At 53.3% G+C, this 25,502-nt stretch overlaps 1 protein-coding gene across 1 annotated transcript; it reads right to left on the minus strand.

The window, feature by feature from the left end:
• Positions 1 to 1,451: 1,451 nt before the first annotated feature.
• PRDM9 (PR/SET domain 9) lies at positions 1,452 to 23,242 on the minus strand. The gene is made up of 11 exons (XM_074938623.1): positions 23,165 to 23,242; positions 22,205 to 22,321; positions 21,609 to 21,732; positions 21,022 to 21,126; positions 19,947 to 20,020; positions 16,540 to 16,672; positions 14,626 to 14,751; positions 13,651 to 13,922; positions 5,987 to 6,054; positions 5,207 to 5,397; positions 1,452 to 2,801 (listed from the first exon to the last, which is right to left on the minus strand). The coding sequence occupies exons 1-11, from the start codon at positions 23,240 to 23,242 to the stop codon at positions 1,654 to 1,656; spliced, it is 2,436 nt and encodes an 811-aa protein (XP_074794724.1). The 3' UTR covers positions 1,452 to 1,653.
• Between the last annotated feature and the right edge of the window lie 2,260 nt (positions 23,243 to 25,502).

Raw genomic sequence — 25,502 nt, forward strand, 5'->3', positions numbered from 1 at the left:
GGGCTTGCGGGAACAGAGCCGTGTCTGTTCGAGCTCAGCTCAGTGACTGAGGTCAGTGAGGCTCCCGTCTCCGCCCAAAGTCCAACATTTTCGTGACCCCTCCTCCTAGTACCTGCAAGAGTAAAACGATGTGGGACAAGACTGATTACAAGCAGAGCTACATTTCCATGCACTTTGCTTTAATTGTAATAAAGTTTCCATGCCCCGGGACACCCCTGCCTCTGGCGTAACATCTAGGAGTGGGAGTCAAGGAGCAGGAGCCATGGGGGTTGTACAAACCAGTCCCTTCCCCCTGCAGGAGTAAGGCCAGGATGAGAGTGGAGCAGCAGCTCTAGGTAGTTACGGTTGAGATTTAACAGAGGACTTTTCTAAATGCTCTGCAATCCACATGCTTCCTTGGGTTGTGTGAGGGCTCTGCCTCATGGGGTGGGGGCAGGCGGGCAGGGTGAGTAGGCCCGATTTGCATCCTTTGAGTAAGGGGTAACACAGTTAAGGTGATGTGGTAGGAGGCGCAGCTACCTTAATCCTGTGGTTCCTGGGTTGCAGAGGTTTAAGTTTAGCCTCTGTAGTCTGGGAGGGAACGAGAGGGGGCTGGGCAAGCTTCACTCTGCATTAACAACGTTTCAGGGCAGTGAATAGAAGTTTATGAGCCTGCTGCTGCACTTGCTGGAGCAGGTCCTTTAGAATAGGTCAGGCATAGAGGGTTGTGCTTTGAGAGCCAGCTGCCTTGGTTGGGTTCAGTCACTGCCCACTGCTAGGGATCACTGTGCAGGATAAGATCAGTCTCAGAGAAGCCCCTTTTATTAACACAGGCTTAAAGAAGAAACGTGGAGGGAAAATATCTTCAAGAGGGAGAGAATGAACTAATAGGAACAAAACATGAACAACAGAGTGTTAATAGGCAGGCAAGGCATTTCCAGCCTTAGGAGTGCATTGGTGAGAGTCTGAACCGAGCTCGAGGCACTGCCCTGCTGGTACCCATTCGGAGTTAGTCACCACATCCTTGCCTTGCTCTCTTGAGCAATAAGGACCTCCCATCACTAAAGTCTGACTAACCCATGCCAGGTGCTTGGCTCCCACTGCACTAGACATAGTGTGAGACAAATGGGAGGTGGGTCCTGCGAAGGACCACGTGGAGGTCTTGTAGCAGGCCCACCTTGCTCCCGCCCTGGCCTAGCCCTACCTTGTACAGTAGCAAGGCTGCAGCAGAGTGTGGAGAGGAGCATAAGGAGATTACTGTATACTCAATCCTAGCAGCTACAGTAACTGCTTTAATTCCTGCTGCTCCTGGCCCACTTATCTCCTGTGCTGCTCCTGTTGGCCACAGGCCAAGTCTCTTCTGGAGAGGCAGACCCAACAGGCCACTCAGGACAGCAAAGGGGCTGGGGCAGTACCCAGCTTTAGTGAGTAACAAAACCCTCCGCAAGTAGAAGAAGGATGCTTCTCTCCAGTCAGCCCAGGAGTGGAAAGGTGAAGGGGGTTACACTGACCACCGCAGTCAGTATGAAGCAAAGGAACCAAAAGCCCCCAAGGTTAAGGAGTCCATCAGTACAGCTCCCTGCTTTACCCAGAATCCCACATGATTGATACAGAGCCCTCATGTCAGTCAGCTGCCAGCTCTGACAGTTGTTTGGTCTGCAGGGTATTTCCCCTCTAGGCGTGAGTCTGTTGGTGGCAGGTCAGGTTTGATGGCTGCCTGAACCTCCTCCCACACTCCAGGCACTGAAAGGGCCTCTCTCCCATGTGGATGCGCTGGTGTCTGGTGAGGCTGGATGACTGGCTGAACCTCCTCCCACACTCCAGGCACTGAAAGGGCCTCTCTCCCATGTGGATGCGCTGGTGTCTGGTGAGGCTGGATGAATGGCTGAACCTCCTCCCACACTCCAGGCACTGAAAGGGCCTCTCTCCCATGTGGATGCGCTGGTGTCTGGTGAGGCTGGATGACTGGCTGAACCTCCTCCCACACTCCAGGCACTGAAAGGGCCTCTCTCCCATGTGGATGCGCTGGTGTCTGGTGAGGCTGGATGAATGGCTGAACCTCCTCCCACACTCCAGGCACTGAAAGGGCCTCTCTCCCGTGTGGATGCGCTGGTGGCCGGTGAGGCTGGATGACTGGCTGAACCTCCTCCCACACTCCAGGCACTGAAAGGGCCTCTCTCCCGTGTGGATGCGCTGGTGGCCGGTGAGGCTGGATGACTGGCTGAACCTCCTCCCACACTCCAGGCACTGAAAGGGCCTCTCTCCCGTGTGGATGCGCCGGTGTCTGGTGAGGCTGCATGACTGGCTGAACCTCCTCCCACACTCACAAGGATAGGACTTCTCTCCTGTGTGGCTCTGCTGATGTCTAACCTGATGCGATGGCCTGTGGAAGTTCTGCCCACACTCACCGCAGGAATACCACTTCTGTCTGCAACCGCCACCTCCCTCCTCCCCTGTTTTGCTTTGTGCATGTGGCTCCCCTATTGTGTCCCTCCACTGCTGTGGAGGCAGGTTTGACAGTAAACCAAAAGCCTCTCTACCTCCAACACCTTCCCTCTGCCCTTGCAAGTGTGGTTCCTTTCCCCATGTGCCTTTGCTGAGGGAGCTGGGGTTTGGTGCGAGCTGCTGTGATGGTGGATTCCCCGGGAAGGAAAGACCTCTGGTTTTAAGGCAAGATTCCCCTCCCAGAGCACCTTTGTCTTCTTCAGTCTGCAATTCGGTAGGCAGGTGCTTACGCTTCAAGTGTTGGCGGAGGTAATCTTTGCTGCTGAAAGCCAGCCTGCAGTGAGGGCATGGATGGCAGTGTGGATTCTGCCCATGCACTGTCCAAAAAACAAACCAGAATTCAGGTAGGAAATGGCAATTGTTCCAACATGCTGGCCCTTCCAGAGGCTTTGCACTACTATCCTGCCACATAGGAAGGGCCAAGAGCACCAGACAATTAGTGACACTCAGACTTTAGTTTTAGGATATTAAATAAACCGTTCCCTGTAGTACCAGACCTAATGTGGGACTCCTTTCCAGGGTTCAGTTCTATCCCCTGACAGTCGGCCAGATTCAGACCTAAAGCTGGGACAACTGTGCGTGGTTGTTCTAGGTCCCTGCTATGAGTGTCATTTTCTTTCTCTCCTCTCCCAGCTGTTGGGGGTTCTGGTCCCGGGCAACTCCTCTGTCCCAAGACCAGCGGAGTAAGCCATGGCAAAGAGTTGTATCTATAAGCATTTATATCTACACTGGCACTTGAACAAAACTTTTGTCATTCAGAGGTGTTAACCCCCCCCAAAAAGACAAAAGTTTTGCCGACAACAAGCACCAGTGTGAACAGTGTGCTCCTGCAGACAATGCAAATGCTACTCATTAGGGGTGGAAGTTTGTCAGCATGAGAGCTGACAAACAGTGGCTATGCTGCACAACTTTTAGCGGCATGGGTGTTGCAATACAGGCATGTTGCTAAAAGCTGTGTAATGTAGACATAGCCTGTATTGCCCGTCCCTGTAGTACTTAAAACGAAAGGCAGACTGTCTCCTCACACTGGTGGCCCCCTGGAGCCTCCTTCCCCCCCTCACTGTGTGGGACAGGCTGTAGGCACAACCCCTGCTGGGTGTTTCCCAGTGATGGGAGTGCACTGGTCAGCACTCTGCTAGCTCTGCCTAGTCCGAGGATCATTGTGTGACCCTGGAGGCTCTACTGCAGATTTCAGTGGCAGTAGAGACATAGTGGCTTTGACCGGCCCCTCACTACACCCCATCCTCCAAAGCCTTCTCCCACCTTTAAGCTTGTTTTGGAGATACAAAAAAAAGAAAAAAAAAAAGAAAAAAAAAAAGCCATCTTTTACTGGTTTAATTTCTGAACTCTGGGATTCTATACAGTGAGGGTGATAGGTGGCTTTGCACCCACCATAACATTTATGCTGTTTCTAGCCACCCTGTCCAGATCATCCGATAGCCAGTCAGAGAAACTCTAGCCTGGTTGCTTAGTTTAACTTTAACTACTGTTTTTAGTCCCAGCCTTCACCTCTTAATATAAAGCAGATGCTGGGGTCGGAGAGGGTTGGGTAATAAATCACACACAGAGCAGGAGGGGCAACTGACAGTGTTTCAGCTGTTGCACTGACCTGCTGAGCAGTTCCTAGTCTTTGTGTCTCCTCATGAATCCAAGAATTTTTCAACCATTTTGATATCAGGGACCTGCTTGCTGCCTTCCTAAACTGTGTCAGGGAGTGTGACGATGTGACGCAGCAGGGAGGGGGGAGTGTTGACCTGGGAATGTGCCCTGGGGACGGGAGACCTGAGAGCCTGTCACCTGAGCCAGGAGGGGGAGGGGGAGGTGACACCTCTGCCCAGGAATGTGGACGGAGGCTGCAGCAGGGAACCTGCTCGGTGGGTTTAGTTTCAGTTTGGGGCTGGGTGGAGGAACACAGGGAACCCCAGGGCTGGGGTCTAAGCTCCCTGCTCCCCCAGAAGGACTTCACTGAGGGGTCCTGGGTGTACCCACAAGCTCTGTTTTGGACTGTGTTCCTGTTGTCCAATAAACCTTCTGTTTTACTGGCTGGCTGAGAGTCTCAGTGAATCCCAGGAAGAGGGGTGCAGGGCCTGGACTCCCCCACACTCCGTGACAGGGAGATCCCAGCAACTGGTGCTAGCCCACAGACTGGTCATTGAGAATCACTGAGCTAGAGGATTTCCCCCCCCCCCCCCCCGGGTGTGTGTGTGTAGGGGGGAGAGATGGTGTCAGTAGCTGAGCAAAAGGCAACTGAAGAGGGAGATTCAGGGCAGCAGCTGCTCTAAATTGGTCCATCACCTAGAGCAGGGGTAGTCAATAGGCGGACTGCAGGCCAAATCTGGACCGCTAGATGCTTTTGAATGGACCATGAAATCTTTTTACTTGTCATTATTGTTACTGCAATGTGAAAAAATGTTTCTCTGGAGTCTGGACCAAGAGACGTGGACCTTGACCAAAACAAACCGACTACGCCTGTTCTAGGGATAGCAGGAAGCTCCCATAATTAGACTCATTCCGACCACTAGTGGCAGGTGCAGCATCTCCTTTCACCAGCTTCCCTCAGCACATCTGCACTCAAGATGGGCTCTCTAGCATAAGCATTTACCCGTGGGCATTCATGACTGATGTCAGGATAAGAAATGAAAGTTCCTGGTTATTAGAAATTGTGTCATCTCAAAACAAGCCAAGGGAAGCTTGTAGCTAGAGCAAGGCTACAGTCTGGTACCTTTGGGTGGTGCTGTGCTTTTCCATCTCGTGCCCCACTTGATGCCCAGCTCCTTGCCATATTCATCCCCGTACCAGACCAGAAGCTCACAGTGGGGCAGGATGGCTCTGCACACTCTATAGTAGATTTTCCCACGATACTGGAAAGCGACAAGGTTCTGCTCTTCCTCATCCCTAGCACAGTTAACATACCTGGACAGTCACAGTTAGGAAAGTGATTTGTTAAATACAATGGTCTTCAGTCAGGGAAGTGCCAACCTGAAAGCTAGGCAATCAAACAGTGAAATAACCACAATACTTCTGTATTTTCCTTAATGGGATTAATAGGTTATTGGTCCATGCCAGGAGATTTCAGAGCCTAGCCAGTAACATTTGAAAGCTACGTCAGGTGTTTTGGAAGCTCATCCACTCCCACTAAGTCTATGAAAGTGAGATGACTTGGAGCCAAAAAAAATCTGTACAACTTTTATAGAAAGGAAATTCTGATGAATGAAGCTTCCTCAATATGCTTCTCTGTGTCTGGGTATTGGAGGGCTAATGCTGTCTCTCTCCCTAACCAGGCGGGCACTTTGTTTTGGGGTTTGTGTTGCAATCTTAATGCTGAGAATATCATGTTGTGAATGCTAACAGGACTGGGTAAATAACTGCATGCTTAGTGATGGATTGGGTGTGCCGCAGCCTGTAAAAATGAATCCTGTGTCTTCAAACACCTGAAACACTGACTATCCCAGAGCTAACATTCTATGATCGTACTGATGAGGATAGGAGTACAGGGACTTACCTCATCCAGTTGGCATTCGTTTCATCCTTTCCATCAATGTATACATACCAGTTTCTTCCCTTGGTGATCTGGAGTTGAACCAAACAAGACACACAGGAATCAATAAGGCATTCTCCATACAGAGAATATGATAAATAAGTGACAAGTTGTGACGAAGTGGGAATGTTCTTAATGTTTTCTCTGAATACTGTGTGGGTGCCTCAGTTTCCCCTAGGCATTTAAGTATCTAGGTGGTGGAATAAGGGTGTGTGATTGTTGCAGAGCCTCAGAGGGCCAGTGTGATGCTGTCTGCACAGAGAATGGCCGACACCCTGTCTCCTGGCAACTGATGGCTTGCGCCCCTCCTCTGCAAAGGTGCCAACTGAAGGGGCTCGAGAACAAAGATCAGGTGGCCTCCTGGCCCAGGAAAGAGACAAAGGCTAGAGGAGGAGGGGAGGGAGAGTTTTTAGTTTGGAGCTGTCTGGGGAAATGGAGGGAGGCCCAGAAGGAGCTCTGGCCTCTCTGCCACCCAAGATAGACCTGACTGAGGGGTCCTGTTCTCTGTACCTACAAGCTCTGTGTTAGACCATATTCCTGTTGTCTAATAAACCTTCTGTTTTACTGGCTGGCTGAGAGTCACGTCTGACTGTGGAGGTGGGGTGCAGGCCCCACTGGCCCCCCCAGGACCCCGCCTGTGCAGACTCGCTGTGGGAAGCGCATGGTGGGGCAGGGGATGCTGAATGCTCTGAGGTCAGACCCAGGAAGGTCGAAGCCGTGTAAGCTTTTTGCCCTGGAGACAGTCTGCTCAGAGAGAAGGCTCCCCCAGAGTCCTGACTGGCTTCGTATGGAGTAGTTCCAGAGCATTGCCCGGTGACTCCGTGACACAAGTGTCATGCTTTGGGTTCATTGTGTCCTGAACACAGTTGAGAAGAAATCCTGCAAGTGTGAATACACACAGAACAGACAGGGTGTGACGATGTGACGCAGCAGGGAGGGGGGAGTGTTGACCTGGGAATGTGCCCTGGGGACGGGAGACCTGAGAGCCTGTCACCTGAGCCAGGAGGGGGAGGGGGAGGTAACACCTCTGCCCAGGAATGTGGAGGGAGGCTGCAGCAGGGAACCTGCTCGGTGGGTTTAGTTTTCAGTTTTGGGGCTGGGTGGAGGAACACAGGGAACCCCAGGGCTGGGGTCTAAGCTCCCTGCTCCCCCAGAAGGACTTCACTGAGGGGTCCTGGGTGTACCCACAAGCTCTGTTTTGGACTGTGTTCCTGTTGTCCAATAAACCTTCGGTTTTACTGGCTGGCTGAGAGTCTCAGTGAATCCCAGGAAGAGGGGTGCAGGGCCTGGACTCCCCCACACTCCGTGACAACTGGTGGCAGCGGTGGGATCTACTGCACCCCGTGAACGGCGCTTCCTGCAGTAAGTGACTGGGGAACAGTAAAACGAAGGGGGATTGACGGGGACCAGGCGTGCTGAAGATTCAGAGAGAGAGACGGTTTCAGGGGGCGGTTAACCCCTGGGAGTGTGTGACCAGAGAGAAGGACTTTTGCAGTAACAGGGTCCCCCGGGGGATTGCAGCGAGCGGTCCCAGGGGCGGAGGAGTCTGCAACTCGACCCTGGCAAAGAGGTGGTGACCTCAAGAAGGACTGGCACACTAGGGGCTTTTCCTGGAAACCGTGGACAGCTGCCCGGCCTGCGAGTGGCCAGCCGGGAGATGTACGCTAAACGCCTTAAGAGCGACCTGGTGGAGCTGTGCAGGCAGAGGGGGCTGCGCGTCGGGAGGTCCACCAAGGAACAGCTGATTGCCCAGCTGGAGGAGAGGGATCGCTTGGATGACCCGATCCCTGTCCCTGAGGGAAGCCGCCCGGCGGACGCAGCGTGGGCCCTGGGGCCTGACCAGGCTGGGAGGGGTCAGACTGCTGCCCAGGACACCCCGAGACCCTTCCTACCTATGCCTGGGGGAGGGGTTGTGGGAAGCCCAGCGAATACCGAGGGCCCCCTGACCCCAGCAGCCAGCAGGGGATCCTCCCAGCGGAGCTCCCCATCCCTGGAGCGGATGCGGCTGGAATGGGAGAGGGAGAGGAAAATGAGGGAGCTGGAGGATCATGAAAAACAACGTCAACATGAGGAGAAACAACGTCAACATGAGCAGGAGGAGAAGGAGAAACAACGTCAACATGAGCAGGAGGAGAAGGAGAAACAACGTCAACATGAGCAGGAGGAGAAGGAGAGGGAGCGTCAGGAGAAGGAGAGGGAGCGTCAGGAGAAGGAGAGGGAACGTCAGGAGAAGGAGAGGGAGCGTCAACATGAGCAGCAGGAGAAGGAGAAACAAAGACAGCATGAACTGGAGCTGGCCAGGCTGAGGAGCAGTGGGGCCCCGGCTGCGGTGAGTGAGGGGGGACCCAAGACTGCAAGGAGCTTTGATAAGTGCTTCCTGGCCCAGCGGAAGGAGGGGGAGGACATAGATAGCTTCCTGACGGCCTTTGAGAATGCCTGCGAGCTGCACAGGGTTGACCCTGCAGACAGGCTCCAGTTCCTCACCCCCTTACTGGACCCCAAAGCCGTGGAGGTCTACAGCCGGATGACAGGGGCAGAGGCAGGGGACTATGAACTGTTCAAACAGGCTCTGCTCCGTGAGTTTGGGCTGACCCCCGAGATGTACCGGAGAAGGTTCCGGAGTCAGCGTAAAACGCCTGAGGTCACCTACCTACAACTGGTCAACAGGATGCAGGGATATGCCCGCAAGTGGACAGCGGGGGCCCAAACTAAAGAGGACCTGCTTGACCTGTTTGTACTGGAGCACCTGTATGAACAGTGCCCTTCCGACCTGAGGCTGTGGCTGGTGGACAAAAAGCTCGCGAACCCCCAGCATGCAGGGCAGCTGGCCGACGAGTTTGTGAACAGTCGGTCAGGGGGTAGCCGGGAGGAGTCCCAAAAGAACAGGCCCCCCCCGATGCAGAGAGAGAGTCACCATGGGGCCTCCCAGCGGGGAAATAGGGAGAACCCCCTCCAAAGGGGAACGCCTGGTGTCGGGCCCCTCCGACCCGTTCGAGGGGACCAACGTGACCTGAGCTGCTATCACTGTGGCCAGAGAGGCCACGTACGGGCCCAGTGCCCCGGGCTCAGGGACAAACTGAGCAGACCCAACCTACCCAGGGTTAACTGGGTAGGGACTCAGCTGGACGAGGGGCAGGCGACCCAGGAAAGGGGGGCTACCAGTTTGCCACCTGCTCAGGAGGGAAGAGTACCCCCAGCCAGCCCCGCCAGAGGGCTGGAGGCTCTGGACTCAGGGTGCTCGGTTTACAGGGTGGGTGCGGGGCTGTCCCTCCGGAGAGAGTGCCTTGTTCCCCTGGAGGTGGATGGGAGGAAGGTCAATGGATACTGGGATACGGGCGCGGAGGTGACGCTGGCCCGGCCCGAGGTGGTGGCCCCAGATCGGGTGGTGCCCAACACCTACCTGACCCTGACGGGGGTGGGCGGGACCCCATTTAAGGTGCCCGTGGCAAGGGTACACCTGAAATGGGGGGCCAAGGAGGGCCCCAAGGATGTGGGGGTACACCACCATTTGCCCACTGAAGTTTTGATGGGGGGAGACCTAGAGGACTGGCCAAGCGACCCCCAGACCGCCCTGGTTGTGACCCGTAGCCAGAGCCGGCGAGGGGCACTGCGACCTGACCCTGGGGAGGGTACCACACTGGAGGCGCGAGACCCTACTCGGGTGGGGAGGGAGCGCCGAGGGGCACGGCTCAGAGAGGCTGCGGCCTCAGACCTGGCCACGGAGGGGGAACCGGGCCCCATCCCTTCCCCAGCCGCTGAGTTCCAGGCCGAGTTGAGGAAAGATCCCTCCTTGCAGAAGCTCAGGGACCTGGCCGACCTCAGTGAGGGACGGACCATGAGGAGAGGCTGCCAGGAGAGGTTCCTGTGGGAGAAGGGGTTCCTGTACCGAGAATGGGCTCCCCCAGGGGAAGGGGAGTCCTGTGGGATCAGGAGGCAGCTGGTGGTCCCCCAGAAGTACCGCCGCAAGCTCCTGTCCCTGGCCCATGACATCCCCCTCGCAGGGCACCAGGGAATCCGGCGCACCCGGCAGAGGTTGCTACAGAACTTTTACTGGCCCGGGGTCTTTACCACCGTCCGGCAGTATTGCCGATCCTGTGACCCCTGTCAGAGGGTGGGGAAGGCCCGGGACAAGGGGAAAGCGGCGTTGAGACCTTTGCCCATCATAGAGGAGCCTTTCCAGAAGGTGGCCATGGACATCGTGGGGCCTCTCAGCAAGACGACCCGGTCGGGGAAGAAATACATTCTGGTGGTGGTAGATTTCGCCACCCGCTACCCCGAGGCAGTGCCCTTAGCTTCCATTGAAGCAGACACCGTGGCAGATGCGCTCCTGACCATTTTCAGCCGAGTGGGGTTCCCCAGGGAAGTCTTGACAGACCAAGGCTCCAACTTCATGTCGGCCCTGCTCCGGTGCTTGTGGGAGAAATGTGGGGTCCGGCATGACTGGGCCTCAGCGTATCACCCCCAGTCCAATGGGCTGGTGGAGAGGTTTAACGGGACGCTAAAGATGATGCTGAAAACCTTTATGAACCAGCACCCGCAGGATTGGGACAAGTACTTACCTCACCTGCTGTTCGCGTACAGGGAGGTGCCCCAGGAGTCTACCGGATTTTCGCCTTTCGAACTGTTATATGGAAGGAGGGTGAGGGGCCCCCTGGACCTGATGAGAGACGAGTGGGAGGGGAAGGCCACTCCCGATGGAGAGTCAGTGGTGGAGTATGTCCTGACCTTCCGAGGGAGACTGGCTGAACTCATGGGCCTGGCCAGGGAGAATCTGGCCAGAGCCCAGAGGAAGCAGAAGGTCTGGTATGACCGCACGGCGCGGGCCCGTGCCTACGCCACCGGGGATCAGGTGATGGTTCTCATCCCCGTGAGAAAGAACAAACTACAGGCCGCCTGGGAGGGCCCGTTCAAGGTCGTCAAGCAGCTCAATGAGGTAAACTATGTGGTGGAGCTGTCGAACCGGGCCCACCACCGCCGGGTGTACCATGTGAATATGATGAAGCCATATTATGCCAGGGGGAATGTGGTGTTAGCTGTGTGTGGTCAGTGGGAGGAGCAGGGAGATGACCCTTTAGTAGATCTATTCCCTGGGACCAGAGCTGGTTCCCCCCTGGAAACAATCCCCCTCTCGGATCAGCTCACCCCTGCCCAGCAAGCTGAGGTCAGGGGGGTGCTGCATCCGTACCGACAGCTGTTTTCCAACCAGCCTGGACGCACTAATCTGACTGTCCACCGGGTGCAGACAGGGTCGCACCCGCCGATAAGATGCTCCCCCTTCCGAGTCACAGGGAAAACTGCTCAGGACCTGGAAAGAGAGGTCCGGGACATGCTGGCTTTGGGGGTGATCCAGCCATCGGCCAGCCCTTGGGCCTCGCCGGTGGTGCTGGTCCCCAAAAAGGATGGGTCAGTCCGGTTCTGTGTGGACTATCGGAAGCTCAATGCCATCACTGTATCGGATGCCTACCCCATGCCCAGGCCGGACGAGCTCCTAGACAAGCTGGGAGGAGCTCGGTACCTTACCACCATGGACCTTACAAAGGGCTACTGGCAAGTGCCGCTGGATGCAGATGCCCGGCTGAAATCGGCCTTTATCACCCCTCTGGGGCTCTATGAGTTTCTGACCCTGCCTTTCGGCCTCAAGGGAGCGCCGGCCACCTTCCAGCGCCTGGTGGACCAGCTCCTGAGGGGGATGGAGAGTTTTGCCGTGGCGTATATTGACGACATCTGTGTCTTTAGCCAGACCTGGGAGGACCACGTGTCCCAGGTTAGACAAGTGCTGGACCGACTCCAGGGGGCTGGGCTGACTGTCAAAGCGGAGAAGTGCAAGGTGGGGATGGCTGAAGTATCTTACCTGGGCCATCGGGTGGGGAGCGGCCGCCTAAAGCCGGAACCGGCCAAGGTGGAGGTGATCAGAGACTGGCCCGCTCCCCACACCAAAAAGCAGGTCCAAGCCTTTATTGGGATGGCAGGATACTACCGAAGATTTGTGCCCCACTTTAGCGCCATAGCCACCCCCATCACTGAGCTATGCAAGAAGGGGAAGCCAGACAAGGTGGTCTGGACCGAGCAGTGCCAGGAGGCTTTCCGGGCGCTGAAGGAGGCTCTGGTCAGTGGCCCAGTTCTAGCAAACCCAGACTTTGACAAGCCCTTTGTGGTGTTCACCGACGCCTCCGACACGGGACTGGGGGCGGTGCTAATGCAGGAGGATGAAAAGGGGGAGAGACACCCCATCGTGTACCTGAGCAAGAAGTTGCTACCCCGGGAGCAACACTACGCGGCCATCGAGAAGGAGTGCCTGGCCATGGTGTGGGCCCTCAAGAAACTAGAGCCCTATCTCTTCGGGCGACACTTCACCGTCTACACCGACCACTCTCCCCTGACCTGGCTGCACCAGATGAAAGGAGCCAACGCCAAGCTCCTGAGGTGGAGCCTGCTCCTGCAGGATTACGACATGGACGTGGTCCACGTGAAGGGAAGTGCCAACCTGATAGCGGATGCGCTGTCCCGGAGAGGGGGCCCCGAACTTCCCCAGGTCACTGGTCACAGTGACCCCGCTCAGTTCAGTCTCGAAGGGGGGAGAGATGTGACGATGTGACGCAGCAGGGAGGGGGGAGTGTTGACCTGGGAATGTGCCCTGGGGACGGGAGACCTGAGAGCCTGTCACCTGAGCCAGGAGGGGGAGGGGGAGGTAACACCTCTGCCCAGGAATGTGGAGGGAGGCTGCAGCAGGGAACCTGCTCGGTGGGTTTAGTTTTCAGTTTTGGGGCTGGGTGGAGGAACACAGGGAACCCCAGGGCTGGGGTCTAAGCTCCCTGCTCCCCCAGAAGGACTTCACTGAGGGGTCCTGGGTGTACCCACAAGCTCTGTTTTGGACTGTGTTCCTGTTGTCCAATAAACCTTCGGTTTTACTGGCTGGCTGAGAGTCTCAGTGAATCCCAGGAAGAGGGGTGCAGGGCCTGGACTCCCCCACACTCCGTGACACAGGGCCAAACAGTGCTCACAGTGACAATCCCAATGAACTCAAGGAGGCTGCATAGTGTAACTGAGGCTTTGTCTACACTTGGAACTTTGTCAGCAAAACTTTTGTCATTCAGGGATGTTAACCCCCCCTCCCCCCCGAAGGACAAAAGTTTTACCAACGAAAAGTACTGGTGTGAATAGCATTTTGTCAGCAGGAGAGCTCTTTCCAACCGACAAACAGCAGCTACAACACGCAACTTTTAGTGGCATGGCTGTAGCAGCACAGCTGTGTCACTAACAGGCGTGTAGCGTAGACAAAGCCTGAGATCAGAACCTGGGTCTTCAAACAGTGTCTCCCAACAAACTTTGAAAGCTGAGCCTGCCACCAGCATCAGGAAAGTTAAAGCAACTGCACCCCACTAGGAAAGTGCCATGTGTTAAAGGCCTAAACATATTAATGGCTACATTTCCCAAGCCCCTCATGCCACCTCCCTGACAGACACTGAGAAATGCTGATGTATCATCATACTAATAAAACATGAATTAATAAAACAGAGTGAGAGTTCAGTGCCAAGGAGCATACTTCCTCTCCTTCCTTTCACACTTTGACAAGCTAGAACATAGCACAGTGTCGTAATAGAAACAAAAGCGTCATGAGCAATTCATACCAGCCAAGAATAGCCGTTGTGGGCTGCCTCCTCCTCCTCTGTTATCCTTCCGTCGTATGGGCCAAAATGAACTCCAACCGGCAGGGTGTCTGCCTCATTCCAGACTCCAAGCCCCGCCTGTGGGATACTTGAAAGCCCAATTCTCATCCCTGGGGGCAAAGTGAGAGCTGCTCTCCTTTCCTGTCCTGTTTCTACTATTGGGTCTCTGATGAAAACTGGAGGGCCATGAACTGAACACTCATCAATGAAGAATGTCAGGCAATCCTCACAAACTAGAGGAGGAAGAGAAACAGAACATTAGCTCCATCTCCCCTATCTGCATACCAGACCATTAACCCCATCACACAGGCCCTAGTGCACACAGGTGGCTGGGTTACATACTAGATAGCTGCACTCCAGCTGCTGCACATTGGCTGAATTGAAGAGAGTCTGAAGTTTTTCCCCACATTTCAGAGGCACATTTTCAGAGAATTTCTGTCAGGTGGTATATTGCTTCCAGCAAGCACTCAGTGGAAAGTGGACACAGCAGCCTGTTTAGCTAGGCAGGTCGCTGTGAACATGTCACCCAATGCTTAGCGCTCTGCACTGGCTCCTTATAGAATAGAAAGTCCAATTCCAGGTCTCTCCTCATATTAAAAGCCCTCCGTGGGAGAGAGTTACGTTCCATCAGAACAATGAAACTCTTGACCAAGAGGAGAGTTTCATGAGTTCAGGAGACAGAACTATCACAGGAGCTAGGCCAAGACTATGGAACTCAGTGCCACAAGAGTTAAGGAGGACTTTCAGAATTAAATACAAAACTTTTATCTTGAACCACTCCTCCTCCCGCTATTTCTCCTGCATGGTTAAAAGGAATAAAGAGATACAGATTATTCCTATTCTTAAATACTTTTAAGGTGCTCAGATACTATAGTGCGGGGGGCCATATAAGGAAAAATATTAGGGGCTCAAAGAGAAAGAAACCATGTGACTTACATAAGTAATCATCATCTTGTGGTTCACTTATTTCAACGTACACTTTTTTCTCTCTCTTTCGTAAGCTGTATGTGTTAACTTGGGTGCTCTGCCCTTGGGTTTTAGAAACTGCTAACCTGGGTAGATCTAAAAGGGGAATTATACTGAGTAGGTTAGTCTGTGCAGTACCAGAACTTATAGAAATAAATAGGCAATGGCATTTTCAGACCTAAATCTCATTTATATTGAGGCTGCTTTACACAGCAAAGTGGCTACAGAATATGTAAGAATCAGGCTCTTTGCACATGAAAACATATATAAATATGAGCCATACCACAGTTTCTAGGAGCTGAGCACTGAAAACCACTGCTGACTCTGACACTTCCTGACTATAATTGATTAAGCAGTGACACTGTCTCCTTAAATTTGTGTCTAGCTCACTGTCCTCTGATCTTAGTGCCAACAGCCTCAGGTGGGCTGGTATGCGAGAATTCAGACCCAAGCAAAATAGCAAAAAGAGGCCAGTCTGTGTCCTGATGACCATGCTTCGCATTGGCAAGATTGACTCAGGCCGGGTTAGATGTCTAGTGCTGGTTTCCTATGGCAACAACAGGAGTGCCATGGAGACTCACCCTGCCTTGCGTCACCCAACAGTACCCTAAGCAACCAGTTAAAGAGCAGCACGACAAGATTTGAAGGCAATCCCATCAGGTTGGTGGCTGTGAGCTGAGGTGCTGAGGGATGGACTCAGGGACTGAGAGCTCAAGGGAAAAGCAGCAGTAAGAATAGCTGTGGTATTGAATTGGACTTCACTATAATCAGAGATTATCAGACTGTTTTGTTCAATATCTTCATAAATGATCTGGAGGATGGTGTGGATTGCACTCTCAGCAAATTTGTGGATGATACTAAACTGGGAGGAGTGGTAGATACGCTGGAGGGCAGAGATAGGATACAGAGGGACCTAGACAAATTGGAGGATTGGGCCAAAAGAAACCTGATGAGGTTCAATAAGGATAAGTGCAGGGTCCTGCACTTAGGACGGAAGAACCCAATGCACAGCTACAGACTAGGGACCGAATGGCTAGGCAGCAGTTCTGCGGAAAAGGACCTAGGGGTTACAGTGGACGAGAAGCTGGATATGAGTCAGCAGTGTGCCCTTGTTGCCAAGAAGGCCAATGGCATTTTGGGATGTATAAGTAGGGGCATAGCGAGCAGATCGAGGGACGTGATCGTTCCCCTCTATTCGACATTGGTGAGGCCTCATCTGGAGTACTGTGTCCAGTTTTGGGCCCCACACTACAAGAAGGATGTGGATAAATTGGAGAGAGTCCAGCGAAGGGCAACAAAAATGATTAGGGGTCTGGAACACATGACTTATGAGGAGAGGCTGAGGGAACTGGGATTGTTTAGTCTGCGGAAGAGAAGAATGAGGGGGGATTTGATAGCTGCTTTCAACTACCTGAGAGGTGGTTCCAGAGAGGATGGTTCTAGACTATTCTCAGTGGTAGAAGAGGACAGGACAAGGAGTAATGGTCTCAAGTTGCAGTGGGGGAGGTTTAGGTTGGATATTAGGAAAAACTTTTTCACTAGGAGGGTGGTGAAACACTGGAATGTGTTACCTAGGGAGGTGGTAGAATCTCCTTCCTTGGAAATTTTTAAGGTCAGGCTTGAAAAAGCCTTGGCTGGGATGATTTGATTGGGGATTGGTCCTGCTTTGAGCAGGGGGTTGGACTAGATGACCTCCTGAGGTCCCTTCCAACCCTGATATTCTATGATATTTCCATGTTTCTACAGATAATGAGATTTACGTGTCCCTCTGTAACCCCTGGCATGCAGAGAGCTCCTCCCACCAAATCTCATAGGCTGCAGACCTAATACTCCTCAGACCGACCATGAAAATACAGAGGAGATTTGCCCACATTCTGGGCTTACCAGTTTTCAGATCAACAACATTAGTGACAGGGATTCTGGTGCCCACATCTGAATTTTTGTCCAATTTCTCAGCATTGGTTTGATTTTCAGAGACTTCCTTCTCAGAGGCCTTCTCCAGCATTGTCTTTTCATTCTGCACAGAAAGTTGTTTTCCATTACAATAATTGTACTGTTCTGGTTCTCTCTACCCAGAGCCTGTCATGTGGAGAAACTAACATACAAAAGACTACAAGGAGCAGATGGCCATGTAAAAAATAGGTTGACCACTGCAGCAATGGAGTACCTTTTCCAGGTCAGACATGGCACAGCAGCTCTCCCCAAATGGCACCCCCTGCTGACAGTCGCTCCATCACCACAGCAATCTCTCTTCCCATAATTTGGCCTTCTTGCCAGGTCACACTTTAGTCCACCCCTTCCAGGGCAACAGAAAGCCCAACATCCTCACCAAAGGATCTTTGGGCCTCCAACATGAGGCCTCTGGTCCTCACATCCTTACCTCAAAGTTTTCCAGTGTCCTTGTCCCCTTCTCTGGGCTCATGACACTTTACCAGTGGCAGATAGGGGAGCCTGGGCCATTCCACTACACCAGGTCCCAGCCCAGGAACCTTTAGCCCAGGGGCGGGGAACCTACAGCCCACAGGCTAGATCCAGCTCTTTGTTTAATTTCATCTGGCCCATGGCAAGTCTCAGCACCACAGGCTGGAAGCGCCGAGCCTCAGTGCCCCCCCATGAGTGCCTGCTCGAGCTACCAGGGGTGGGAAGCTTTGGCACCCCCCCCACAGGGCTGTATGTGGCCCATGATTGATTTTTTTCTGTGAGTCAATGGCCCGGTGATAGAAAAAAGGTTCCCTACGCCTACTTTAGCCAGTGGTTCAGTTCTACTCCTTGCTGCTGCTGCTGTTTCCCTGGACTCCTTCCTAGCCAGCCTCTCTCAGGCTTGGCCTTTTAAGGCCCTTAGTCTGTTCCTCCACAGAGCCCCATCCAAAGCACTCTCTCCTCTTCCTAGCAGTCTGACTCCAAATCCCTCCCTTCTTTCAGGGCACACCCCCAGTGCCTTCTCCTCTCCATGGCTCCCTTCTCCCCAGCTGCTTACCAGCCTCCTCTATTCCCACTAGGATGCCAGGACTTAGATTATTCTCCTACTTGGCCTCTACCTTACCACCTCCTTAATCCCCTAGAACAATTATAGACATTCACTCTACAAGTTGCTTCCTTTCTTTATCCTAACCAACCTGCTTTTGCCCAGCTGGGCTTCATGATCAGCCACCTCTGGCTCTCCCTCCAGGTGCACCAAGGTAATATAACTCACCTCTCAGGCCCACATTAATCCATTCAGGGCCAATGTGGGGTTCACACCCCATCACAGGACCTCATACAATTTGACTTGAATATTCTCTTTGGTGGCCTTTGATAATCCAAAGGGGATATATGGAGGGTGAGAGGCAAGGAGCAAGTTATCTACAAGGCTTAAAATACAGATATTTACCTACTGACCTCTTCACTAAGGTGATTTGATATTTGCCTAATCTGATACTGTGTCTACTGTATAAAGCCAGTCAAAAGCTTTTAAATAAAATTTTAGAATGTAAAAATGGTCTTTGTGTAAAACAACAACAAACAAACAAATAAATTGTTTCACAAAAAAGTTGACTTTTCCATTTTTTGTTACATTGTTCATAACATTTTAATATTTTTTTGAAATTTTTTTTGAAATTGTTACCCAAATAGTTAGTGAAATGTTTCCATTTTTCAGCCAGCTCTACTTTGGAATAAAAAATTTTGTGCTCTACCATCGTAAGACCCTCTACCAACCAGTAGGGGGCGTATCAGTCTTAGCAGGAAGTATTCTGTCCCAGTGTTACAATCCTGATGTAACTGTTGATGTTGCTCTGGACTCCCATTTGGGCAGAAAGTTTGTGGCTTGCCTGTATTAGACATCTCCCCTCTGAAATTTGCCACATCAAGAAGCAGCCTTGAAGTGAATTTGTTTCTATCTGCAATGTATTTAAGTCCAGTGGCAGAAACTCAACAATTCCACTGAGATATTCTGAAAAATGATCCTCAGTCTTAAAGCTTTTCTTGGCCTTTTATATAAATGCTTTTTTCTCCCCTTTCCCATCTTGTATATGTATCCTATTGGTGTATATAAGTATTTTTACAATCATTTGATTGAGGTTCTGGGTTTTAATTATTACATTTAACATTAAAGTAATTATTTAATTGATAATTGTGGTCCAAGAACCTCTTTGTGTCAACTGGCCGAGGACAGAGGGGGCATAGAGTATTACAGGGATCCCTGCGACAAGTATATGCACCATAGTTCACAAAGAGTAGCATGCAAGGTCTCTACCAGGTGCCAATACGTAGATCATCATAATCATGAAAGGTATGTAAGGATAATATTTAAGAAGTTAGGTATCTATACTGGAAATTATGTTCTTAATGCCTTGAAGTTAAAAGCAGGTCACTGAGCGGTGACAGGCCTCAGACAAGTTCTGTTCAGCCAGGGTCGGAGGCCCTAATCTCTCTAGCCAATCATGTGTGTCTCACAAGGTACATCTATTTGCATACGGAGCCACCAGCCAATCAAGATTGTGAAAAAGACAAGGGATCCCAAAATCGAAGGGACTCACAGCAGGAGAGCATCTGGTTTATGAATGAAGATTAAAGGACTGTTTTGCTATATTTGGGGCTGCATATCCGGCATCTAGGGGACAAGCTGATGGAGAGGCTTGTCTCATGAAAAGGGGATCACAGCCGACCTGATTGAAAAGTGCTGGTGATCGATACTTTATTAAAGCTGAGGGTATCTTCTTAATTAAGTCTAGGCTCTAAAAAGTGTGTTATGATTTTATCTGTAACCATTTGTTTCCAATATTTCTACTTGCTATCATTTGATTGAACTTGGATTTGTTCTCACTATAACCTCTGCTGCATGTTAAGCAGAGCGGTGATCTGAGGTGTAACTGGTAAACTGGGGTGTCCTGTGCCACAGCTGTGACTGTGACAACTGTGAGTGGCCAGTGGAACAGGGGCTGCACGCTCCAGGGGGATGCACAGAGGGCTTGGAAAGTGCCTCTCTCTGCCCTGCAGAGGGACAGCAAAGCCTGCATAGGCTGAGAGGGGAGTGCTTGTGGTGCCTGGGGCTCCTGGAATCAGGGAGCTGATCCACAACAGGTACAGACAAGATTGCCTCATGCTAAGAGCAGGTGGTAGTGAGGTGCCCCACAGCCCTCGTACCCCTAGGAAGTGTCACAATAATTATTTCATTATTAGTTGACTCAGCAGTATAACTAGCACATAAAAAGCACTTTTCATGTCACTGTAGAGGCATTTGTTAATTAAAAATGGGGTTCACCTCCTCTATAAGATTCCTCATCTAAGCAAAAAGTACTTAGTAAGCTTACTTGACTGACGTTCTGCCTTTTCTTTTTTTCCTGTTTCATACTGCCAGATTTACATGGTGGCCTGAAGGTTTTAACTGTAAGTGTAAAACAAACAAACAAACCAAACACGTTCCCAAATGCTGCACGACCAACATTACCGAAATTGTAAATGTCACAGGCAGGAAGCTGCCAGCCATTTCATGTTCTGACTTACTGTCCCAGAATCACAGAAATCAGAGATAGAGAAGCTCTAAGAAAGTCATCTCAGCCCTCCCCAACCACTACGTACCTGTTACAATATAACTGGTTTCACTGTGCAAGGTAACAATTTAACAAAGCAAGGTGTAGAGATCAGGATGTTAGGTTAATGCTTTGTTATGTAAGAAACTGCTATTCACTCATCATAAAATTATTTAATATTTATAAATAACATACAGTGTGAGTGCTTGAAGCAGCCTTTGACTTAGCAGCAGTTTGAATCTATCTGAACCCATAAGCCCCAGGGTGTCACAGAGTAGTTCAGACCCTTTGAACTTCTCTGTACATGTTCCACATTTCATGCTGCCTCGCTGCTGATACAGGATGTTTGTGAATAAAAAATAAACTGTTCACTTTTAACCTGAATGCCCCAGATTAGAGCAAGGAGAGCCTCAAGTTGCAACCCTTGTGGTGAATTAAAGTGTCATGTTAAGGAGCTCCAAAGTGAATCTTCTCCAGTTCTCCACAGCTAGAAGGGTGAAAGGGCAACATGAGACCTTTGAGGCTGGGGACTATGTGGCAAGGAGCTGATTCCCCCAAGGATCTTTCAGTCATTGGAGATGCCCAGTAATGATAGCTCATTAAAATGAAGAGTCACTTCTTTGCTCTAAGAAAAGGAGGACTTGTGGCAGCTTAGAGACTAACAAATTTATTTGAGCATAAGCTTTCGTGAGCTACAGCTCACTTCATCGGAATTCATCCGATGAAGTGAGCTGTAGCTCACGAAAGCTTATGCTCAAATAAATTTGTTAGTCTCTAAGCTGCCACAAGTCCTCCTTTTCTTTTTGCAAACACAGACTAACACGGCTGCTACTCTGAAAATTCTTTGCTCTGTTACCTAAAGGTTTTGGTGTCCAGTCTTCATCAGACTCAGAGTCGTATATGATGGGGTTTGGGGGACGTCGACCACGACACATAAATGCAGGTTTCGGGGTAGGAAGGCCTAACAAAGAAATCCATTATAAGCAATAACAGCTGACATGATCTGAGTCTTGCTTATGCAGTGACACCCCTTCCCAACACCTTGCACTGGGAATACAGGCATGGGAACCTGGTGGCAGTGCCACGTGTCCTAATCTGGAAGACCTGTGATGCTCGCCTGGCACCTCAGGACTCCTACTGCCCAGGCCAGAGGCCTTGCAGAAGCCTCAAGTGCCTGCAAGGCTCATCACAGAAACAGCAAATGGAGAAGCCAGGGCATTCACCTAAGCCTAAGGTCTGAAATGGGAGGTACAGAGCGTGAGTGTTTTCTATACTGGATTTATACTCTGGCTTCTCTCTGCCCCAAAGACACAAACTCTCAATGTCTCTTCCCTCTCAAAACGAGGAAGGAGACTTAAAGGAGGACTAAATACAACATCTTCAACTCTCCAGCTGCTTGTGCCACTTGGAGTTGCCGTTTTCACCCCCAGCTGGCCCGCTCACCAAGTTCAACCATAAACTCATAGTTCCGCTTCATGTTCCTGTAGCGGGTTTTCTCCCAGTCTCCCATCTCTGCCCATTGCTCCTTAGGGAAATAGATGGACAGCTCTCTGAATTCATCTTCCACCTAGTCAAGTGAAGAAAAGTGTCACAGGTGTGTTATGTTCACTAGTCACTGTCCAAATTTTCTCAACAAAAGGGAACACTTCCTTCCTTCCCTGTCCACCCACCCTAGAACAATAGCAGCAAATCTCTTGGGCAGAGAAATGTGTATGGAAATTGGCCCTGTGCAGCATCTCATCTCCTACCTTTTCCACTGACTGACCATTTGGAATGGAAAAGTGAGGGTCTAATTTTAAATTAATCTCCTGGGCCTGATTATTATCTCTGGCCAGGAGACAGGGAGTGAGCTCCTTCCATTGGTGCTGGGGGTCTCAGCCCCACGGCTCTTGCCTCCCAAGGCACAGGGGCACGTGCTCCTTCCCCTGCAGGTGGAATCCTAGATGCTCTCCCTTCCTGCAATGGGGAAGATGAGACAAATTTCCCAGCTCCCCATGGGGGTCACCTGCTCCCAGCAGCTGCTCCCCTGGGCTCCTCACCTTGGAACTCTCCCCTGCTTTCCTGCTTTTCTGCTCTTTCCTCTTTTCTGATGCTCTCCCTTCTCCAGCATTGTCACTCATGGTGCCTGACAATTTGTCCTGCCACCCCAGTAAACTCTGTAAGGGTACAATGAAATGAGGGCCCCACAGGTGTCTCTTCCCTTTCTGGAGTTCAGCCCTTTTTGGGATCTTTGGGGTTCAGCCTGAATAGCAGTCCTCCTGCCTCACAGGCTCAGCTCAATTTGGGATCTCCTGCCTCACAGGCTTAATCTAGTTTGGGGTCTACCCCCATCATCCCATGCAGCTCAGCCCAGGTTGGCATCTCTCCCCTCTGCCCCTGGGCACAGCCAGGGTTGGCGTCTCTCCGCTTGACCCTCAGCCCAGGTTGGCGTCTTTCCCCTCGGCCCCTGCGTCTCAGCCCGGGTTGGCGTCTCTCCCCTCGGCCCCTGGGGCTCAGACCGGGTTGGCGTCTCTCCCCTTGACCCTCAGCCCAGATTGGCGTCTCTCCCCTCGGCCCCTGGGGCTCAGCCCAGGTTGGCGTCTCTCCCCTCGGCCCCTGGGGCTCAGCCCGGGTTGGCGTCTCTCCCCTCGGCCCCTGGGGCTCAGCCCGGGTTGGCGTCTCTCCCCTCGGCCCCTGGGGCTCAGCCCGGGTTGGCGTCTCTCCCCTCGGCCCCTGGGGCTCAGCCCGGGTTGGCGTCTCTCCCCTCGGCCCCTGGAGCTCAGCCCAGGTTGGCGTCTCTCCCCTCGGCCCCTGGAGCTCAGCCCAGGTTGGCGTCTCTCCCCTCGGCCCCTGGGGCTCAGCCCGGGTTGGCGTCTCTCCCCTCGGCCCCTGGGGCTCAGCCCGGGTTGGCGTCTCTCCCCTCGGCCCTGGGGCTCAGCCAGGGTTGGCGTCTCTCCCCTCGGCCCTGGGGCTCTGGGGTCACCCCCCACCCAATGACTGGATTGGTCGAACTGGGCTACACCAGCCTCTTCCCCCACAACCCTTTGCCTTGTTCTACCAGAGCCCGCCAAAACCTCTAGCCAATCATAGAGGGGCATCGGTATATTGTGGCCAATCATCGCGGGGCGAACGGACGGCGGCCGCCAATCAGCGGGCAGCGCGGGAAAGAGAGCTGGTCTCGCGCCCGGCAGAACGTGGTTAACGGCTGCGGCGCGAGGCGAGGGGAGAGGAGAGGCAAGGAAACCTGCCCCGCCCCGCCCCGCCCCTAGGCGAGAAGGGCGGGGCTTTCCCGCCCCGAAGGGCCGGTCAGCCACGCCCACTCCGCGAGGGGCGGGGGAAGCCCTGCTCGGGCAGTTGGAGGAGAGGGGCATGGAGGTGGGAGGGGTCTCTGGGGGGGTTTGAAGGGAGTGGGGTGGGGGAGGGGTCTCTGGGGTGGGATTGAGGGGAGGGGGCCAGAGGCGAGGGGTCTCTAGGGGGGTTTGAAGGGAGTGGGGTGGGGGAGGGGTCTCTGGGGTGGGATTGAGGGGAGGGGGCCAAAGGCGAGGGGTTTCTAGGGGGGTTTGAAGGGAGTGGGGTGGGGGAGGGGTCTCTGGGGTGGGATTGAGGGGAGGGGGTCAGAGATGAGAGGTCTCTGGGGGGGTTTGAAGGGAGTGGGGTGGGGGAGGGGTCTCTGGGGTGGGATTGAGGGGAGGGGGCCAAAGGCGAGGGGTTTCTAGGGGGGTTTGAAGGGAGTGGGATGGGGAGGGGTCTCTGGGGTGGGATTGAGGGGAGGGGGTCAGAGGCGAGGGGTCTCGAGGGGCATTGAGGGGAGTGGGATGGGGAGGGGTCTCTAGGATGGGATTGAGGGGAGGGGGTCAGAGGCAAGGGGTCTCTAGGGTGGGATTGAAGGGAGTGGGATGGGGAGCGGTCTCTGGGGTGGGATTGAGGGGAGGGGGCCAGAGGCGAGGGGTTTCTAGGGGGGTTTGAAGGGAGTGGGATGGGGAGCGGTCTCTGGGGTGGGATTGAGGGGAGGGGGCCAGAGGCGAGGGGTTTCTAGGGGGGTTTGAAGGGAGTGGGATGGGGAGGGGTCTCTGGGGTGGGATTGAGGGGAGGGGGTCAGAGGCGAGGGGTCTCTAGGGGCATTGAGGGGAGTGGGATGGGGGAGGGGTCTCTGGGGTGGGATTGAGGGGAGGGGGTCAGAGGCGAGGGGTTTCTAGGGGCATTGAGGGGAGTGGGATGGGGGAGGGGTCTCTAGGACGGGATTGAGGAAGGGGCAGATGCGAGGGGTCTCTAGGGGCATTGAGGGGAGTGGGATGGGGAGGGGTGTCTAGGGTGGCATTGAGGGGAGTGGGATGGGGAGGGGTCTCTAGGGGCATTGAGGGGAGTGGGATGGGGGAGGGGTTTCTGGGGTGGGATTGAGGGGAGTGGGATGGGGGAGGGGTTTCTGGGGTGGGATTGAGGGGAGTGGGATGGGGAGGGGTCTCTAGGGGCATTGAGGGGAATAGGATGGGGGAGGGGTCTCTGGGGTGGGATTGAGGGGAGGGGGGTCAGAGGCGAGGGGTCTCTAGGGGCATTGAGGGGAGGGGTCTCTGGGGTGGGATTAAGGAGAGGGGGTTGAGGGAAGAATCCCAGGCGCCCTGAGAAGAGGGTGCTGGGTAAGGAACCCATAGGGCAGGGGTTCTCAACCTTTATCTTTCTGAGCTGCCCCCCCCTCCCCTCCCGCCTCGCCCCAGACACACACTGTGCTATAAAAACTCCAGGGCCCAGCTGGGCCACAACAATTGTGTTTCTGCATATACAAGCCAGGGCCGGTGTTAGGGGGTAGCAAGCCAGGCAGTTGTTCTGGGCCCCACACCACAGGGGCCCTGCGAAGCTAAGTTGCTCAGGCTTTGGCTTCAGCCCCAGGTAGTGGGACTCAGTGCCCCGGGCTCCAGTCCCATGTGGCAGGAATTTGGCTTTCTGCCCTGGGCCCTAGTGAGTCTAACGCTGGCCATGCCTGGTGGACCCCTGTAACCTGCTCACGGCCTCCCAGAGGGCCCCGGACCCCAGATTGAGAAACACTGATATAGGGGATCCGGGTGCAGACCCAGATCCCCAATCCTGAAAGGCCCATGGATTCAGTTCAGAGAAGTGGGGAGGGAGCTCACTGACTCCCCACTCCTTCCTGCCCCTTCTCCCTCACTTTACCCGCAGCTCCCTCCACACACTCTGTGAACTGAGTTGCTGGGGTCTCAGCACAAGCTCCTGCCGGGCTAGGGCCTGTCACCCTTGGGTGAAGGCCTCCTTTCCTTCACACCTCCACGGGGGTGCTACCTGGCCCCCTCACCAGCAGAGAGGCTGAGGGCTGAACGGGCCATGGGACCCCTGCACCTGCACCTC

The sequence above is a fragment of the Natator depressus genome, chromosome 24 (genome assembly GCF_965152275.1).
Source record: "Natator depressus isolate rNatDep1 chromosome 24, rNatDep2.hap1, whole genome shotgun sequence".
Lineage (NCBI taxonomy): Eukaryota > Metazoa > Chordata > Testudines > Cheloniidae > Natator > Natator depressus.

What these genes read in the sequence shown, in the direction of transcription:
- PRDM9 (XM_074938623.1), bottom strand. Translation starts at nt 23,242, where the DNA reads ATGCCCCTCTATGATTGGCTAGAGGTTTTGGCGGGCTCTGGTAGAACA. An exon ending in AAAGGCAGAACGTCAGTCAA is followed by an intron (nt 16,673 to 19,946) that starts GTAAGCTTACTA and finishes CTTTCTGTGCAG; the next exon opens with AATGAAAAGACAATGCTGGA. An exon ending in ACAACGGCTATTCTTGGCTG is followed by an intron (nt 6,055 to 13,650) that starts GTATGAATTGCT and finishes GTTCAACTCCAG; the next exon opens with ATCACCAAGGGAAGAAACTG.